The sequence below is a fragment of the Leptodactylus fuscus genome, chromosome 7 (assembly GCF_031893055.1).
Source record: "Leptodactylus fuscus isolate aLepFus1 chromosome 7, aLepFus1.hap2, whole genome shotgun sequence".
Taxonomy (NCBI): domain Eukaryota; kingdom Metazoa; phylum Chordata; class Amphibia; order Anura; family Leptodactylidae; genus Leptodactylus; species Leptodactylus fuscus.
In genome coordinates, this window is record NC_134271.1 from 78,252,589 (window position 1) to 78,272,905 (window position 20,317).

General features: G+C 42.7%; 1 protein-coding gene and 1 non-coding gene across 2 annotated transcripts in view; both read left to right on the forward strand.

Annotated features, from left to right (window-relative positions):
• Positions 1-20,317, forward strand: part of CNGB1 (cyclic nucleotide gated channel subunit beta 1) — a 51,845-nt gene that overhangs the window by 27,673 nt on the left and 3,855 nt on the right. The window contains exons 25-39 of the mRNA XM_075282229.1: positions 1,504-1,660; positions 1,956-2,021; positions 2,383-2,540; positions 2,622-2,813; positions 3,264-3,472; positions 9,274-9,324; positions 9,410-9,496; positions 9,569-9,633; positions 9,913-10,035; positions 10,909-11,050; positions 11,160-11,319; positions 11,429-11,526; positions 11,632-11,715; positions 13,695-13,813; positions 14,241-14,387. Of these exons, the coding sequence (XP_075138330.1) occupies positions 1,504-1,660; positions 1,956-2,021; positions 2,383-2,540; positions 2,622-2,813; positions 3,264-3,472; positions 9,274-9,324; positions 9,410-9,496; positions 9,569-9,633; positions 9,913-10,035; positions 10,909-11,050; positions 11,160-11,319; positions 11,429-11,526; positions 11,632-11,715; positions 13,695-13,813; positions 14,241-14,387 (1,858 nt within the window). The remainder of the gene's footprint in view (positions 1-1,503; positions 1,661-1,955; positions 2,022-2,382; positions 2,541-2,621; positions 2,814-3,263; positions 3,473-9,273; positions 9,325-9,409; positions 9,497-9,568; positions 9,634-9,912; positions 10,036-10,908; positions 11,051-11,159; positions 11,320-11,428; positions 11,527-11,631; positions 11,716-13,694; positions 13,814-14,240; positions 14,388-20,317) is intronic.
• On the forward strand, positions 17,342-17,423 carry TRNAS-CGA (transfer RNA serine (anticodon CGA)). The gene has a single exon. It is a non-coding gene; the product is annotated as a tRNA-Ser (tRNA).

Below are 20,317 nucleotides of genomic sequence, written 5' to 3' on the forward strand. Positions count from 1 at the left end.
TACCAGAGGTTTAGTATATACCTATACACCAGCAAACAGAAGGGAGTGATGTGACTATTTTTGTATGGAAGATATGGTGCAGTGGTGTGGTTGTGACAAGTATGAGCATTGCTCCTTTTCTTACGCTTTCTCCTACTTTTTAAGTTGCAGGTCCAGTGCTTTGCCTGCTCTTTAGCTGCTGCCACCATGTCCCACCAAAGCGCTGATGTAGAACTTTCCCGCCTGGTGCCTACTCGCGTTCGTGATGGGCGCCACTCACAAGCTGCTTTCCCAGAAGCCTTAGATGAGCTTCCTAATGTTCCCCACTACCGAGCCCCTTCTCTCCCTCTCAGCTTCAGAGATGGGGTGCTGAATCCCACCTTCCAGGGCGACTGTGGCTCCCCCCATCATGCTAGAGGTAGACATCGTAGTGCTTTATGTGATCGTCATAGCACACAGGACAGTGTGAACTGCACCCTCATTTGGTGATCTAACAATATCATATGTAACATATTGCCCAGCAGCAGAAGAAACTTGGTCTGAAGTGGACATAGTCTAAAGCAGTTGTCTCTAACCTGTTGTTCCCAAGTTCTTAAAGTACACCTCCCTTTTAACCATCAAATATGTGATGATAGTTGTAAGTTCAGAACTGCTGAAGAGCTACAGATTGGAGAAAACTAGTTCAAGGTCTGATGATTCCCACTACTGTAAATGTCATCCAATTCTATGGTCACCAGGTGTATAGTGGCAGCACCCAACTGTGCCTGTGATGTAGATCTTATAGTAATGAAGTATTACTGTTGATGTGTGTATCATCTTCATCATCATTCCCCATCTTTAATCCGCATTGTCATCCCATCATCATCATCACCTCATCATAATCCCCATCATCCTCATCTGCATCATCGTGAACATCATTCATCTGCATCATCATCCCCATCATCCATTTTAGAACTATTTATTCTCATCATCCTCATTCCACATCATATTTCCTATCTTTCATCCATGTCATGATCCAAATCATTCATCCTCTTCATCATTACTCATTTACATCACCCTCCTCCCATCATCATTTCCTTCACTTATCCATCTCATCATCTTCATCCCTATCATACATCTGCAGCAACATTCATCTGCACCTTCCTTATCCCACATCATTCATGTACATCTTCCCCATTTTTTTATCCCTATTATTCATTTGCATCATTATTCCCATCATTCATCAACATCATCCTCATCATAGTTTTCATTATCATTCTCAGCTTTCTTCCTCATCCCCATCATTCATCAATATCGTCATTCTCCTCCTATCTGCCAACTTCATTATGCTGTGCATAGTTATATGCCGAGATGGGTGAATAAGGCCTAAATCTCCTATGGCTTGTTGGCACGAGCTTCATGTGGGTCTTGGCCAAGTTATTATTTATGTGACATAATTTGTCATTGGGAATACTGACCATGGACCAATGGTAACCATCCCATCGGATGTATAAGTGTATAATGTCCTGTGTCTGCTCCAACCAGATGTGATGTCGTTCAGTCACCCTGCAGTCAGCATTGAGGACGTCGACTCTGGCAGCATCACTCAAGCCTTAGGACAGGAGGCTCCTATTAAACCCCCTGTTTCCCCCTACAAAGTCAGGACGCTGACTGTTCCAGGAACTTCTCTGGCATCAAAAAGGTAATGGCTCCTCCAAGTTGTTTCCCCAATTTCCAGTAACCATGAGAGCTGCCCATGACAGTAGCAGCAACATGTGACATATGGTAGTATTTGGCTTCATTTCTCACATACATGCTGATATGTGGTTTACATGTTTGCCATAGACAGCTGTATGGTTTAACCGCTTATGAGTAGATCAGCACATATAGTTCAAATTGCCCCATTTCTGTGGCTCACAATAATGCTATTGCCTAGTTTTGCAGAAAATTTCTGAAACATAATGTTCAGTGGTCGCTTGTGACATTTGTACCTACAGCCGTAAGAAAACACAGTCTGAGAATGAAAACCTAGACGATGCTTTAGAAGCTCCAGAGGAAGAAGAGTAAGTGTGACTATTATTGTCTTCCTTCATGCCTTTAGCTCGCTTTTTACTCTCCTGTCACTTCTTTCAGAATTGTATTGGGTCTTCAGGCTCCTTAGTATCATCTTTCTGATTCCTCTGCTCTTTTCCATTAGTCTTGTCCTCTCTTTTATCTTCACCAAACTGGGTCCCCTTATATCCAATAAATGTTCAGGTTCAGCTCCTTGTGGTCACTGATGCTGGTTTGTTCTCTTTATAGTGAAGTAATGAACGCCCAGCAGTATGGAAGTGGATTTGATCTTCTTTGATGGGAGGATTATCATTGGCATTGACATTCTGGGTAGTTGTATCAGTTCTGACTCTACTTTATTTGTGGATTTAGGGTCATGGAGCGCTCTGCATCAGCTATCAGCCATAGCAGCGCTGTCATCACAGAACGGCTGCAGGAACTGGTGCGGCTTTTCAAGGACAGGACAGAGCGAGTGAAGGAGCGACTCATAGACCCTGAGATGTCTTCTGACGAAGAGAGTCCATCTTCATGTAAGTCTGTAAGCAAAAATTAAGGTAATGGATAATAGGTCAGTTGTTAACTCAGCTAGCTCTTTATTTCTTTCTTTGTAGCACCAGCTAAGAAAGCGGCTCCGCCACCACCTCCTCCTCCACCACCTCCTCCTGAGGTGAAGAAGCCAGAAGTCGAGGGCCCTCCAGTAGAAGAACATTATTGTGAGATGCTGTGCTGCAAGTTCAAGACCAGACCCTGGCGTGAAAGCTACCAGAAGTACAAGTTCCCATCCAGCATCGATCCATTGACTAGTAAGGAAGTTTTGCAGCACATGGGGGGCTATGTGGTATGAGCTTTCATGGTGGATTCAGAAACAACTGGAATAATAACATATAAAGCATTGCTGTAGTTATGCAATAGTATATTCAGAGGGCAATGTGGCAGGACATGACTACAACAGTAGCCACCCTGCTTTCTTGGAGTCACCAGCACAGTGACAGCCACTTGTCCCCCCGTCCAGTGTACACTCAACATACTACAAATATCTGGACACTACAAGTGTGTCCTGAAGTGCTTCATGTATAAGGGCAATAAACGTGTATCTGATTATATCTATGTGAAGCTGCTGCCAGTGTCTTACCATATACCCATGTACTCTGTGATAGTGGCTGGTTGCATAGTTGGGGATTTTTGTAAGATGCAGGGAATTAGCTGCTCCGGGGAGAGTTCTGCACTCCTCACTTCTGTCTTTGTCCACACAGACCTCATGTATGTCCTGTGGCTTTTCTTTGTGGTTATGGCGTGGAACTGGAATTGCTGGCTGATTCCTGTGCGCTGGGCTTTTCCCTACCAGACACCAACAAACATCTATTATTGGTTACTCATGGACTATCTGTGTGACCTCATCTATTTGTTGGATATAGTTGTTTTCCAAGTCCGTCTACAGTTTGTGCGAGGTGGTGACATCATAGTAAGTAACAGGCGTATATTCTGTATATCATCTATATATTCACCGCTGTGTCCTTCGTATTATCTATAAATACCTAGATATCCTGTATATTATCTATAGGTACCTTTGATGATATTCATAGTTGATGCTAGAAATTAAATTTTAATATGCCACCTGCCATGAGATTGCAAGTGCTGTGTAGGCGTGCAAGTGCAGTTCTCCAGGCATTCTGTGTTGAAGGTTTTTGAGACCCTCCCTTTGCCTTTGAGTGACAGCTCTAGAATCTAACTAGTATGGCTGTAAGTGGTCTTCTAGATAGATAGGTAGATACTAGAGCTGTCATTCAAGAAGGGAGGGATTAAGAAGCTTCCAGTGCAGAGATCAAAAGGCACAGCACATGAAAGGACTGACCAGAGGGCACTTCTAGTCATAATAAACCACTTCAAACTTTTTATTCTATTTACTGCTGTGAATATGGAATGTTTTATCGTCTTTCCCTATCACCTTTCTACCTTTGAAGCAGTTTTGAGAAGTAAGAACTACTGATGATCCTTTAAAATCCTGTATATCATCTGTACATCCCTCAATTTCCAGTACATTGTCTGTGCATGCTGCAGAGTCCCCTAAATACTTTGTACATCCCACTATATCCTGTCTATTACCTTTTATTGTCTACTATATAATATATATATATATATATATATATATATATATATATATATATATATATATATCCCACTATATCATGAATAATGTCTGTACATTCTTATATCCTTTGTATAATTTGTACATTCCTCTATATCTTGGATATTTTTATGTATATCTTTATATCCTTTCATATCTTCTAAAACATCTCTCTGATTGTCACATAGAGGTATAATGTAATATGCCTCTGACCCTTATTAGAGCGGGATTCTTATGTAAATGTCTGGTTCACAGCACCAATAAACTTTCTGGTTATGTTTAACCAGGAAGTTTATTGGAACTGTGAACCTGACGTTTACCATTGTCCATGTTGCAGTGCCAAAAGAGTTGCACCAAACACTTACACAACACGTACACAAGATCATCAATAAAGTTGCTACAACTTTTATAGGGGGGCTAGAAAATGATACTTTTATGTAAACTCCTATTTAATTTGCATGCACAAAATGGGTTGGCGCTTTTCTGCAATTTTGCCATTTCTTTAACACCCGCACCTGTAAATATATATATATATATATATATATATATATATATATATATATATATATATATATATACAGTCCTATGAAAAAGTTTGGGCACCCCTATTAATCTTAATCATTTTTTGTTCTAAATATTTTGGTGTTTGCAACAGCCATTTCAGTTTGATATATCTAATAACTGATGGACACAGTAATATTTCAGGATTGAAATGAGGTTTATTGTACTAACAGAAAATGTGCAATATGCATTAAACCAAAATTTGACCGGTGCAAAAGTATGGGCACCCTTATCATTTTATTGATTTGAATTCCCCTAACTACTTTTTACTGACTTACTGAAGCACAAAATTGTTTTTGTAACCTCAGTGAGCTTTGAACTTCATAGCCAGATGTATCCAATCATAAGAAAAGGTATTTAAGGTGGCCAATTGCAAGTTGATCTCCTATTTGAATCTCCTCTGAAGAGTGGCATCATGGGCTACTCAAAACAACTCTCAAATGATCTGAAAACAAAGATTGTTCAACATAGTTGTTCAGGGGAAGGATACAAAAAGTTGTCTCAGAGATTTAACCTGTCAGTTTCCACTGTGAGGAACATAGTAAGGAAATGGAAGACCACAGGGACAGTTCTTGTTAAGCCCAGAAGTGGCAGGCCAAGAAAAATATCAGAAAGGCAGAGAAGAAGAATGGTGAGAACAGTCAAGGACAATCCACAGACCACCTCCAAAGAGCTGCAGCATCATCTTGCTGCAGATGGTGTCACTGTGCATCGGTCAACTATACAGCGCACTTTGCACAAATAGAAGCTGTATGGGAGAGTGATGAGAAAGAAGCCGTTTCTGCACGTACGCCACAAATAGAGTTGCCTGAGGTATGAAAAAGCACATTTGGACAAGGCAGCTTCATTTTGGAAACAAAAATTGAGTTGTTTGGTTATAAAAAAAGGCGTTATGCATGGCGTCCAAAAAGAAACAGCATTCCAAGAAAAACACATGCTACCCACTGTAAAATTTGGTGGAGGTTCCATCATGCTTTGGGGCTGTGTGGCCAATGCCGGCATCGGGAATCTTGTTAAAGTTGAGAGTCGCATGGATTCCACTCAGTATCAGCAGATTCTTGAGAATAATGTTCAAGAATCAGTGACGAAGTTGAAGTTACGCCGGGGATGGATATTTCAGCAAGACAATGATCCAAAACACCGCTCCAAATCCTCAGGCATTCATGCAGAGGAACAATTACAATGTTCTGGAATGGCCATCCCAGTCCCCAGACCTGAATATCATTGAACATCTGTGGGATGATTTGAAGCGGGCTGTCCATGCTCGGCGACCATCTAACTTAACTGAACTTGAATTGTTTGTCCAAAATACCTTTATCCAGGATCCAGGAACTGATTAAAAGCTACAGGAAGCGACTAGAGGCTGTTATCTTTGCAAAAGGAGGATCTACTAAATATTAATGTCACTTTTCTGTTGAGGTGCCCATACTTTTGCACCGGTCAAATTTTGGTTTAATGCATATTGCACATTTTCTGTTAGTACAATAAACCTCATTTCAATCCTGAAATATTACTGTGTCCATCAGTTATTAGATATATCAAACTGAAATGGCTGTTGCAAATACCAAAATATTTAGAACTAAAAATGATTAAGATTAATAGGGGTGCCCAAACTTTTTCATAGGACTGTATATATATATATATATATATATATATATATATATATATATATATATATATGAATTCCTCACGTCTTGCAGTTTTTCGGAAAGTCCATTTAGTTTGCAGTAAGGGATTGCTTGAGCTGACATTTTAGTGGCAAATTTGAATTTTTGTGCACTTTTTGCTTGTAATGGCTGTTTGCTGCAAATTTGCATGAAGGTGGTTGTGTATATGAAATATTAAGTTGTGTTTTTAGAAACAGTATGCTGTGCAATCTCAAAAAAGTTATATTTTGGTGTCACAGTTACAGTTTGCTAGGTGCAGTATAGATTTTTAACATATCAGTGAATAACAGCAAAATCTTGCTTGTCTTCTGTATCAGTGTTTTTAAGCCAATAAGCTCTTGTTGTAGTTGATGTTTGTGGTATATATACGTTGTGTACACTTTGATTTATTATTTTATATGGGTTTTGTGTGTGAATGGACGATTAAATATGAGTTTTAGGTGCAAATATATGTTTTAGTGCATTTAAAAACAAAAATTGTTTGTCAAAAATATTGTGACAAACACAAATGATTTTTATGAAAGTGAGTAGCTATTGCTAACCCATTGAGACACATATAATCTTCAGGTTGTCTACTTACCAAAAATATATAGGGTTTAGGGGTGTGCTTGCTTTCCACGGTGTGTAATCCCTACATTTTATAGGATGATACTTTCTTAATACTTCCAGCTTCAAAGGAGATTTTTGTTCCTTCCAGTTCTAGTGATTTTCGACAGGCGCATGCGGGTGTAGGCCTTATTTATATGAATGAACGCTGCACATGTTGAACTCCTATTTTTAGGAGGTTTAGTGCATATAACTTTTTGTTTGGTTTCCACTTTAGCAACTAATATATATTTATTTGCATTTTTTTAATAAAACATTAACTTTAAATCAAAATTGCATGAAGGTGCCTGTTTGTATACAGTACCAAGTGGCATTCTGACAATGCTGCAGGTGTCTACTTTAAGAAAATATATAGGTATGGGAAGGGAGGGGGGTTAGTATGATTTTTTTTAATGTTACAATTTAGGTTTCATTTATGTGCCTCAAAACTGTGAAAATTGCTCTGGCTACTGGAGATGCAAAATTTCCTGAGACCCTGGCAGTAAAAGTTTTAATGACTTTGGATTTAGTATAGTTATTAGTATAGTATGTTATTACAACTCTTGTAGGTATAATGTGTAGGTTTCCCAAAACTTTTGTCCATACCATGTGTGTTTTTGTAGTAATTCTTCTACCCTATTACATCACCTTTACATCCAGAAAGATTATTTTTCACCATGGGAAATCAATTGATTGTCCTAAAAATTATTATTAAGAGAATGTACAAACTCCAAGGGCTAGTTCACACGGAGTTCCACATGTACATATTCTGGAATCCCGTCGCGGCATTCCGCGATGGATTAGGCCTAAATTAATGGGCCGGAGCCTTGCGCTGCGGAAGCCACGGCTGATTCAGCCGCGGAATCCGCGGCAGGATAGGGCAGCTCGCTTCTTTTTTTTCGCTACTAGCTAGCGGAATAAAAGAAGTGAACGGCTCCCATTAAAGTCAATCCGCTGCCAACTTGCCCCGTGTAAACTAGCCCCAAGATTTCCTGATTCAGAAACAATTGTTTGATGCAACACCAATAATATTTGTTGTTAAAATTGAAAAACAATATTTGGTAAATAGGAGAGGCCTCAGTTCGTCCCCTAATAGAGTATTGTAATTGGGGGCAAATTGAGCCCACATTGCTGTCCCTCTCTAGCGATGAGATTAGCAGATGTTGGAAGGTAATTATGTTATGAATCAGAATGAAACCCTTTACTGGAAGTCTTTCTTTTTAGATAGAATCTTAGTATTGATATTTTTATGAACCAAATGCAGTACAGACAGATAGTCCCAGGAAACCAGACTCCCCTGCAAACTAAGGTACAACAGCGCTGAGCGTCCAACGCCCTCCAAACCGAGGTCTTCACCAGAGTTCCTGATGGTGGAGATGGATGTGGAAAAAAACCTGTTTTTATTTTCTGACTAGATTTTTTAAATTCTATTTTCTGTACATGATTATGATGGCTGCCATCTTGTCTGATCTTCTGCACTGCTCTGTTAACAGAATTTAGTGATATGCTTTACGGTATAGTTTTGATCATAGGCACCAATAGACTGGAACCAATTCATTGAGTTCTGTGGAAGAATTTTCTAGAAATGTTTTGTATAGGGAAGAGGCTGTAACATCATCTATTGTCAGTAGTGGATACAGGGATAGGTCAGTGTTGGTATCTAGACAGGTGTTATCTTCTGTTGTAATACTGTCTGTAATATAAACAAAGTGACTACTGCAAAGAAAGCCCCCACTGGTAGTTGTCAGGCTATCATTAGGCTTAGTGGCCAGAGCAAATATTGTAGTACGTTTTTTTGAAAATATATACAGTATATAGTGACATGAAAAATTTTAAATAAAATCCAAAAATTCTTCAAAAATATGTTATACAGAACAACACTTTCTCCAGAGTATGAATACCCAAAACAATAAGAGAAGTCTCATGATACGGCCATTATTGAAGGGAACCTGCTTGGGAAATTCATGCTCCATAAAGCAGCCATCATTTACATGAATCCAACAGTACTTTCTGAGCTACTAGCACGGTTCTCTTTTAGAGGACACCCTGTAACACCGACAGAATCTGCATGAAAATGCCTTCATAGAGACGGCAGGATATTGCTGTGACCTTGGGTGAATGCATTTTCTATTATAAATGGCGTGCTCCTTCCTTTTCCATAACTGTCATATGTTGGAGAACTATATGGCAGTCATTTTCTATGAAGCTTTGCACCCATTTGTATTATATGCTGTGCTGTACCATTGAATCTTATTATACTGTACATTTTATATATGTCTCTATATCCTGTATGTTTTCTTTATATTCTTATTTGCTTATTTATAGACAGATAAGAAGGCAATGCGTGAAAACTATGTCAAATCTGAACGGTTTAAGGTAAGTTCTGTGTTTTTATAGGGATGAATGTTGGAGTGCTATATTATAATAATGATTCTTATTAATAGCACTGTGTCCCTGCTAGATGGACCTCATCTGTCTCCTCCCTCTCGATCTTCTCTACTTTAAGTTTGGAGTGAAATCTATCCTGCGTTTCCCACGTATACTGAAGGTGAGTGTGTAGGTGGTGTACTGTGTCCAGTACATTGGATATGTCAATAACCAGCACTGTCTTCTCTTTTAGTATATGGCTTTCTTTGAGTTTAACAATCGTCTGGAGGCAATTCTAAGTAAAGCCTACATCTACAGGTAAGTGCCCGCCACCCACCGCTGAGCCATATTTGTCTACAATGTGCAATTATATCTGATGGTGACCTAGGGCTGAGGGGTCGGGGGGTTTGCTGGTTTAGATGCTTCTGAAGGGTGGGTGCCTGGGATTAATGCCAATTTCCACTGGAACATACCTCTGTACTATTTGATGTAACACTTTTATTTGTCGATTGTCCATGAGGTACTGCGTTTCTGTTTTTTGTTGTAAATGTCTTATTGAATTACAAATGACATCTGCTGCATGTTTTCTATTATCAGAGTTATCCGTACCACTGCCTACCTCCTTTATTGTCTGCACATGAACGCATGCTTCTATTACTGGGCTTCTGACTATGAGGGGCTGAGGTCCACCAAATGGGTGTATGATGGTGAGGGCAACAGGTAAGCAATAGAGATGAGCGAGTATATTCGATCGAATACCTCCGCCACACAGGGAAGGTGGGAGGGGCATCAAATTTTTACTGCCCCTCCCACCTTCCCTGGCACTTTTTTTATACCAAGAACTATGCAGCGGAGGTATTCGATTGAATATACTCGCTCATCTCTAGTAAGCAACTCACTTACTCTGTCTTTCAGGAGTTATGGTGTTGTTTTTTAAGGCTAAATGCCCACATAGTGAAATACAGCATTTTTCATTTTCAGCATTTTTGCTGGTTTTGCTCTATAGTTTTTCTTCCTTTATTAAATGTATAGGGAAAACACTTGCAATGTGTGGATAAGATTATCCAGAATCTCATTCACTTTGCTGGTACGCAGTGTTTTTTTTCACTGAGTTTTCACAGAGACAAAAAAGCTGCATTTCGGCAACAAAAGGCTGAGGCTAAGGCCCCATGGGACGATACATAGCGTTAAAGCGCTGCGGGAAACACCGCGGCGGGAATGCATTGCGGTTCTTCCTGCAGCGCTTTGAACAGAAAGTTAACTGAGTTTTCCTCTGCCGACTTTCTGTTTCCATCATATCTACAGGAATGCCCTTAGCGTTTCCATAGATATAATGGACATGCTGCAATTTCCAAAAGCGCTGGTTTTGGAAATCGCAGCATGTCCGCGCTGCGATTTGAAACGCAAAGTGGGCAAGGGATTCACATGAATCCCATCCACTTTGCCTGTACTGTATAACTCCGCAATCTTTCCTGCGGCGGGCAAATCGCGGCGTTTCTGGCCCGTGGGGCCCTGGCCTAATACCAATTTTTAGTTCTGCAGTCCATGTTTCTTGCATTCTCTTAAATTTCTTCTTTATGTCATGCTCTCCAGTTACATTCGCTGCTATTACTGGGCAGTGAAGACTCTCATCACCATTGGAGGTCTTCCGGATCCTCAGACACTTTTTGAGCTTTGGTTCCAGTTGCTGAATTATTTCATGGGTGTGTTCGCTTTCTCTGTAATGATCGGTCAGGTAAGTGGCAATGTACACAGATCCATACATGAATGAGCCTGTGTAATGAAGCAAGAATATGGAAAAGCAATATCCATCATGTAGTGAGCATAATCTTCATGTCACACAGATGAGGGATGTCGTAGGTGCAGCAACAGCTGGTCAGACATATTACCGCAGCTGTATGGATAGCACCATAAAGTACATGAACTGTTACAGGATACCACGTTCTGTCCAAAACCGTGTGAAGATGTGGTATGAGTACACTTGGCAGTCCCAAGGCATGCTGGGTAAGGGTTGGCACTTGTTGTATTGCTCACCTTTTGGAAGTCTAGACTATAATTATTGATGCTATGTCATGACGTGGGGTGTAATAGCCTCTCTCTTATATTAATCTAGATGAATCAGAGTTGATGGTTCAACTTCCTGATAAGATGAGGTTGGATCTTGCCATTGATGTGAATTACAATATCGTCAGTAAAGTGGTTTTATTCCAGGTAATGACTACAGGGTCTCCTTTGTCCACAGTTTGTACCAAACCCCACCCATGCATCTGCCATTGAGATCCTGTGTTGGGTAATTCTCTCCATTGCATCTTTTAGGGTTGTGACCGTCAGATGATTTATGACATGCTGAAGAGACTCCGCTCTGTGGTTTACCTGCCGGGAGACTACGTGTGTAAGAAGGTGAAGTGTATTGACCACAGCCCCGCAATGTTATGTAATTTCACTGCAGGGGCCAGATATTTCCATGGATCCAGGAATTTTACCTAGGAGGAGTTGGTGGGAGGGTCTTGAGATAGGTGACCACTCATGAGAAGTGCTAAAAATAAATAGGGTAGGAAAAGGTGACAAACATAGCCCACTCTGCCAATTTGTACTGTTAATCCCCATACATTTTTACCAGACACAACCACAGCCTATCACATGTGACTGACAAATAGTACATAACTTATTTAGCACATCCCAACATTATTACAACCCACACCCCTCTTAAATACATATCAGACAGGTAATCAGACATATACCTGCTTAACAGAGGCCAAAACAAAAACATTTTGGTCTGGGTAGAATCATTCAATTCAATCCGAGGTTTGTGTAATATTGGGATGTACATATGGGGTCACACACGTAATGGTTCATTACACCAGGGTCTGTTGTTTACACCGTATATAATAATATTGGAGGTTATTGTGTATAATGATAAGGCATAATAAGACCCGTGTTTTGAGTCCTTTGTGTGAGAAAAGCACATTAAAAATATTTCTTATGGACAAAGTGGACAGAGTATACAATGATAAGACATGGAAGACATGGCACTGTATATAATGATATGGGACAACAGTATGTACAGTATAATGATGAAGGATGGTGCTCTCTATCAGGACTGGCTGCAAATTAATATGGGCCCTTATTAATTTTTATAAAGGTAAAACATTCCACCAACAGACAGTCACTGAATAATAACACTAGACAAGGGGCAAATGGTATCACCATACATGATACCATCATACTGTTACTGAAGAAAACACACTACTTCAGGAACCAGATTACCAATAATACCACTACATAAGAGCTAAATAATACCACCAGACACTTAATACTACCACATAGAGATTGAATATTACCATCATACTAAACTCCACTACACCGAGACCAGCATTACCACCACAATAAATGTACAGTGGTAGATACCAGTTCTCCAGAGACATTCTGCAGCCTGTGTAAGTGAATATATTTACATCCAGTGGCTTATGGAGATTTCTGATTGTAATCAGTTTCTTTGTCCTTTACCTGGCTTAGACCTTCAGATGCCTCAAATTTCACCTTTAAAGTTCTGCACAGTAATACCATAATACTCCTTTTGTGGCCCCTATAAACCTGCACAATAAATGTAATTTTTTTCACTGCTTCTCATAAGGTCCCTTTGAGATCCTCCTAATAAGGCCTTATTTACACAACAGTGAACAATGGACATGTGATGGCCGTTTTTGCAACATCTGTCACACAAAAAAAACATTGAATCCAGTGTATCTATTTGTATGTACTTCAATCTTTTTTTCACAGCCGTAAAAAAGAAACCGAGATGCACTATCTTTGGCAGTTTTTTACGGGCGCACATACCCCAAGAGAAAACAGTCCGTTCATAAATGATGTAAAATGCATTGATGTCCATTAAAAATGGATGAGTTGGTTGGGTCAGAAAATAAAAGACCAATGAAATTCATAAATTTTTTTCATTGACGTTAAAAACTGATGCAAAACGGATGACACTCAGCCATCAAAAATGGAAGTGATACAGCCGTCAAAAACAAACATTAATGTCCAGTTTTACGAATGTTAGATCCATGAAAAACGTCAATGTGTGCAAGAGGCCTAAGTGCCATTCATAATAATCCATCTTTCCTTTCTCTATAAGAATACCTTAACAGTGACTATCTCTTTTCCCATGGAGAACACTTGTCCAGGGTTCCAGGGGCAAAAATATATATATATATTCTGGTGCTCTAGGAAGGGGATCAAGACCTTTCAAGCAAGGCCCCCCCCAACCTTCCCCCTTACCACTGCCAGTGATCATACACCTCAGGGTGTTTGGAGACTTTTTATGGGCGCTATTTAGATACTTATTTTATACCTGGAACCGATATGTGTGATGTCTCTCGCAGGGAGAAATTGGACGTGAAATGTACATAATAAAAGCTGGAGAGGTGCAGGTCTTGGGGGGCCCAGATGGACAGACAGTGCTTGTCAGCCTAAAGGCCGGATCTGTGTTTGGAGAGATCAGGTGAGTGTAAAAGGTAGCTGTGTCCTTAAAAGGAGGGTGAGCGTCCGTTGTATACTGACAGCAACGAGTATATAAAGACAGGAACTGTTTACAGCTCTCTGTCTTCTACAATTTAAGGACAGTATGGGGTTCAGTGGTCAGTTTTACGATCTTGTAGCACTGAATTTCAGGGCCTAGATGGGAAGAACAGGATCTTCATGAAGTTTCTATATTCTCCTTGAAGGTTACCAACAATTCTTTAGAACCTCCTGACCAACAAATAGCTTCTTATGTGTTGGCATTAGCCATATAAGAGGCAAGTTAGATTGCGAGCCCCATGGAGACAGTAACTGTGTGCCTACAAGTGGAGGTCAGAAGCTGCGTTTTTCTCTATAGTTGCAGATAACTGGCGCACTTTGCCACCTCTCCCCTCTTTTGTATCTTTCAGTTTGCTGGCAGTTGGTGGTGGAAACAGGAGAACAGCTAATGTAGTTGCTCATGGATTCACCAACTTGTTTATCTTGGACAAGAAGGATCTAAATGACATTCTCACCCACTACCCTGAGTCTCAGAAGGTTCTTCGAAGGAAAGCAAAGTGAGTAAAAACCCAATGGGGTGGAGATATGAAACATTGGGGCAGAGTTGTATTGCCCTTAGCAAACAATCACAGTACTGCTTTCTTTTTTTAAGAGAATGCAAAATGAAAGCTGCTCTATGATTGGTTGCTATTGGCAACAAAGACAATTTTCCATTTTCATCATTTCATTATTGACTTTTATCTGTACCTGTCAATCATTCCCAGTGTAGCCACCAGTAACATTAAAGAGTGACAGCAGCAGTCATAGACAAAAGAGATGGTGACCAGAGATGAGCGAATAGTATTCGATCGAATACTACTATTCGATCAAATACTCGTATCGGTCGAATACCACGCAGGAAATTTCCATTGAATTCAATTCAAAAACCTCCTCGTGCTCCTCGTCCTACTACTTCCTGAACTTGGAGGATCCAATGTGTCGAACTTTGGTTTCCATGGAAACCGGAACAACATTCCCATTTTTTCCCATAGACTATAATGGTATTCGATATTCAATCAAATACTACTCGCTCATCTCTAATGGCGACATTTAAAGGAGAGACAGCATCAGCCATAGATAAGAGAGATGATGCCAGTCATTGATAGAAAGAGTGATGGTTTCTATCATAGACAGAAAGAGAGATAGCTTCGCTCATAGATGGAAAAACAGCCGGCGCTAATAATAACCAGGTATAGCAATGTTGAAGAGAAAAAGTGGCACTTACCGTCCACGTAAAACTTCTTCATTCCAAAATCATACGGGCACAGATTGTGGGGAACATAAGGGAGGCCATCAGGAAACATGGTGACAAGCGAAACAGCCGTTGCCTTATATTCCCCACAATCTGTATGATTTTGGAATATAGAAGTTTTATGTGGACGGCTAGGGACACGTTTCTTGTTTAACATTGCTGCATCGGACTGTATTCAGCTAAGCACTACCTATGTCCAAATGTTATAGCAGGTCCAGTCTTGGAACTGGGTGGGAGCGCAAGTGTGAATAGTGGCTAGTGGATGGTAGAGTCAGGTTACTTGGGTTGCTATTTGCTAGACATGGATAGATAGTTGGGCCCAGTCATAGATAGAAGGAGGAGCAAGGCCAGTCATAGAAGGAGAGTCAGTGCAGATCATAAAAAAAAGAGGAGATGGTACCAGCCATAGATAGAAATAGAGGTAGCAAGTCCTCTATTTCACCTTCTCATCTGTCATGGAGGATCTTATTGCATGCTTTAGAGACCTTCATTTCATCCTGGACACCATGGATCCTCTTCCAGATTTTGCAGGATTACGGGATCTTTTTTTTTTTTTTTTTTTTTAATGTAGATTGTGAGCCCTATATAGGGATTACAATGTACTTTTTTCCCCCTTTCAGTATGTCTTTGTAGAATGGGAGGGATTACGGGGATCTTGTGTGTTGAATTGAAGTCTGTGAGCGCTACTTTCTGTGTCTGCCTTCTTTTCCCCATCCCTCCCCTTTTTGTTTCTTCCCCCCCCCCCCATCCTTCCTTCATTTTTCTTTTCCTCTTCTCACTTCTTTTCTCCCTTTTCTGGTCTCCTGCCTTTCCTTCCTTCCCTCCCTCTGGTTTTGCATATATTTTTCAGTGAGTCTGTCCATTGTGTGGTATCACATCTTGTTATGCAGATTGTCTCTGTATTTTTTTACAGTTTGTTTCCGGCCCCTATTTGTATGGCGGCGTTTTTGCATGGTTTGTTTTATGTGGCACTATTTTTGATAAAAATAAAGAATTTATAAAAAAAGGAAATAGAGATAGGAGCAGGAAAATGTTAGTCATGAATATAAAAAAAAATGTCACCAGTTATGGATAGAAACAAAGATGGCGTGAGTCATGGATAGCAGTAGAGACTGCATCACTCATGGATCGAAGTAAAGACAGCACCAGTCATGGACAGAAAAAGAGACAGTACCAATCATGGATATAAAAAGAGATAGGCGATATAGTGGCAATTATAGAAAGAAGGAAGACCATGTCACTCAGAAATAGGAGGAGGATGAAACAATCACAGAAACAACTTCAGATGTAGATAGGAGGAGCGGCAGGGTCACAAATAGGAAGGAGGAATCACATCAGTGATGGATAAAAGGAGACAGAGTGCAAGTCAGAGATAAGAGGTTCCCTGTCGTCCTCAACAGCGGCACAATGTGTTGGTATTTCTGCCCCTGTGTGCTTGTAGGACAGGCGGATATTTAATTAGCCAATCAAATGCGTGGCAGGCCCTATAAGAGGGCACAAGAACCTCCCCTCTGCGTGTTTTTTTCTGTCCTGTGTGGACAGAGGACAAGTGGGAGGACTTGTGTCCTCTTTGAGAAGCTCAGCAGGATCACTCACCTCCTGAGCGGTTGTTTTCTTCTTGTCACCTTCTGTGCCCTGCGGGGAGAAGGTGCTTGTTAGCCATGTGTGGCTACCCCCCTCTATCCCCCCTGCCCCCCCTCTCCTCCGCTTCCCCTGCTCCTTGTGACTTACTTGACATTTTGGTGAGAGTCCGGGGACTCCGCATGCCGCCTCTGGTGGCCGCGCGGACTGCCGGCGGGTGGAACCACACTGTTGTGTATCCTGTTCCCCGCCGGCCGCTGTAAGCGCGCACTTCCGGTTTCGCCGGAAGTATCATAGCGCCATGGCAACGGCCTGGCGCTGGCGGCCGCTCACTCAGGGAAGATTCAGGCCTTATTAAGGCCGGAAAAGACGGGGAGATGTGGGGGTAAGTGCCCGTGTTAAGGGCCTCTTGGTGGGGGGGAATGTATATCTTTGCAGACCCCTGATTACAGGGTTAGTTGTCTGGGCAGGTTGCCTCACCTGCTTTGATTGTGGCTCCGCCCACTTCCAGCCGGCCAGAATTAAGAGGCTGGCTGGCCTGGTGTCAGAGACCTTCCTGCAGTATCTGCTGAAGGCGTGCGATTGTGGTGTTCATTGATCTTGAACTCTTTTCCAGTTTGCAAACTTTATTGGGAACCGGCTGTGATGGCCGAGTGGTTAAGGTTTTGGACTCGAAATCCAATGGGGTCTCCCCGCACAGGTTCAGATCCTGTTCACAGTGCCAGCCCGGCTAGCTCAGTCGGTAGAGCATGAGACTCTTAATCTCAAGGTCGTGGGTTCGAGTCGCACGTTGGGCGCCAAGTCACCTCGCTGTCCGGTCTACAGGACCTGGTAAGATTTACCCTTTTTTTAAAAGCTGGTATGATGTCATGGTGACAGTGTTGCATGGTCTATTATCCCTCTCTGTAGGATATGTCATCCTCTACTACCCCTCCTGGGGATGGTAGGAGGAAAACCTCTTCCAAGAGGAAACATCTTTCCTGCTTCGATTGCGACACACCGCTCCCTGATGGTAGGTAGCGGCTTGAAAGGTTGTGCCCTGCGGGGTACTACTGGTCCTATAACTTGCCTATTTTCAGGCTATGAGTGGGCCCGTTGTCGCGGGTGCAGAGGTCCTCCACCTGTGGAGCCCTCTCCCAGAGATATGATGGCATGGGTCAAGGAGATGGTGAGTTTGGGCATCGCTTGGGTAAATAGTTTTTCCCTTGCTTGTACTCTCCTTTTTGTTTTGCAGGATGATTCCCTCAAAAGGGATCCATTGCACCTTGTCTCAGCTCACCAGGAGACCATGCTCTGAGCTCCGTTCCTCGTCTCTCCCCCCCCCCCCCTTGTAACACCTGCGGGTGGCAGAGGATGATTCCTCCGAGGACGACTCAGTTATTCCAGCAGAACTGCGTTCCATTATGAACAGACAGGCAGGCTGCTGAAGTCCATCCGGTCTACAGTGGGCCGAGATGTTGACGGGGAAGCCTCCACGTCTGCCTCTGGGGGACATATTGCTTTCCATGCGGACGCCACGCTGACCGACCTTATGGCGCAGCAGTGGAAACAGCCAGAGAAAGGACATTCGCTTTCCAGGATCTTCAAGAGTTTGTTTCCTATTAACACTACCCAGTGGGATTCCTGGGGGCCTCCCCCGAAGTTGGATTTGGCCGTAGCAAAGCTGTCCCGCAGAACCCTGGTGCCCTTGGAAGATGGTTCAAATCTTCAGGACCCTCTGGATCGTAGGGCGGACTCCATTCTGAAGAAGGTCTACTCAGCTTCCTCCGCGCAAGCCTCTGTGGCCATAGCCTCCTCTATGGTTGGTGACTTTTTGCGCAACCGCTTAGCCGCCTTGGAGCGGGATATAGACTTGGGCGTAGACAGAGATGAGATTCTGGCCTCTATGAAAAGAGTTCATAGGGCTGCAGATTATTTGGCGGAATCCTCCTGCCATCAATTAAAAATCTCCGCCAAATCTATGGCGTTGTCTACTGCGGCCCGTAGACCCCTTTGGCTAAAGCCTTGGCGGGCAGATTTTGCGTCTAAAGCAGCACTCTGTGCTCTCCCCTTTGAGCCGGGAAGGGTGTCTGGCCAAAGCTTAGACGCCATTATGGAGGGATTAGCTGAAGGTAGGGTAAGGTCCCTACCTCAAGCATCCAGGGGCAGACGTGCTCCCTCTAGAGGCAGAGGTTCTTCCTCTAATTATAGACGCCCTTCCCAACAACGGCGTTTTAGATATCGCCCTAGGGGAGCTGGTCGTGGCGCTTCCAAGGAGGACACCAAGAGGAAGCCTGAGTTTTGACGTGGGGCAGCTCCCTGTGGCCCCCCTTCCTGTGGGAGGACGTCTTTCCTCCTTTTCCAGAGCATGGTTCACCCATATCCAAGACCCATGGGTGTTGAAGATCATACAACACGGGTATCACATCGACTTTCATCTTCCACCTCCAGATCGGTTCGTTTCCACCCAAACTCTTCCACCTTCTCAGCAGGCCAGTCTAGAAGCCTTGGTTGCCGAATATGTTACCAAGGGCGCCCTGGAGAAGGTACCAGCCTCAGACCTCGGTCTGGGAGTCTACTCCCCCGTCTTTCTGGTCCCAAGTTCACCGGGGGCTGGAGGATGATAATAGATCTGAGGTACCTCAATCGGTTTATCAGGAAGAGGTCATTTCGAATGGAAACCGTGGATTCCGTGGCTGTGTTTCTTCAGCCAGGAGAGGTGATGGTTACCCTCGATTTGAAGGACGCCTATCTACATGTCCCCATTGCTCATTTCCACAGGAAGTTCCTCAGGATTGCCGTCGCTATGGCCGGCCACAGGGAGCACTATCAATTCACAGCTCTGCCATTCGGCATCACATCCGCCCCACTGGTATTCACCAAGGTGATTTCTCCGGTCGCCGCGGCCCTCAGACTTCAGGGTCTTTTCATCGTCCCTTATCTAGACGACTGGCTACTGAAAGCTCAGTCTCCTGCTGCCCTCCTCCAGCAGCTCAACCTTGCCATCAACTTCCTACAGGAGTTAGGATTATCAATTGGGAGAAGTCCGAAATCGTTCCATCCACCTGAAGAAAATTCCTCGGATTTATAGTGGATTCAGAAGCGATGCAGATCTTCCTCTCCAGTCCAAGGAAGGAAAGAATCCTAGCCAGTGCACGATTCCTATTGCGCACTCGGCAGGTAACCATCCGGACCGCCATGAGAGTCCTGGGCCTGATGTCATCCTCGGCCAGGGCGGTGCCTTGGACTTTATGGCATTTGCGTCCCCTGCAGATGGAAGTGTTGAGAACCTGGAACAGGTCTCCACGGGGATTGCACAAGAAGATCTGCCTTTCTCCCGCTACCCGTCTTTCCCTCAGATGGTGGATACACCTGAAAGACGGAAGGTCCACGGTCCCGACAGTGTGGACCCTGTTGACAACAGATGCATCCCAGTGGGGATGGGGAGCCCATTGTCAAGACAAAACTGTACAAGGACGATGGAGATGTCCGGAGCTGGGGTCATCCAATCTCAAGGAACTCAAAGCAGTGTACCTGGCCCTAGTACAAAAAAGCTTTGCCCCAGAATTGAAAGGCAAGTCTGTCAAAAAACCGGTCAGACAATATGACGGTGGTAGTCTATATAAACAAACAAGG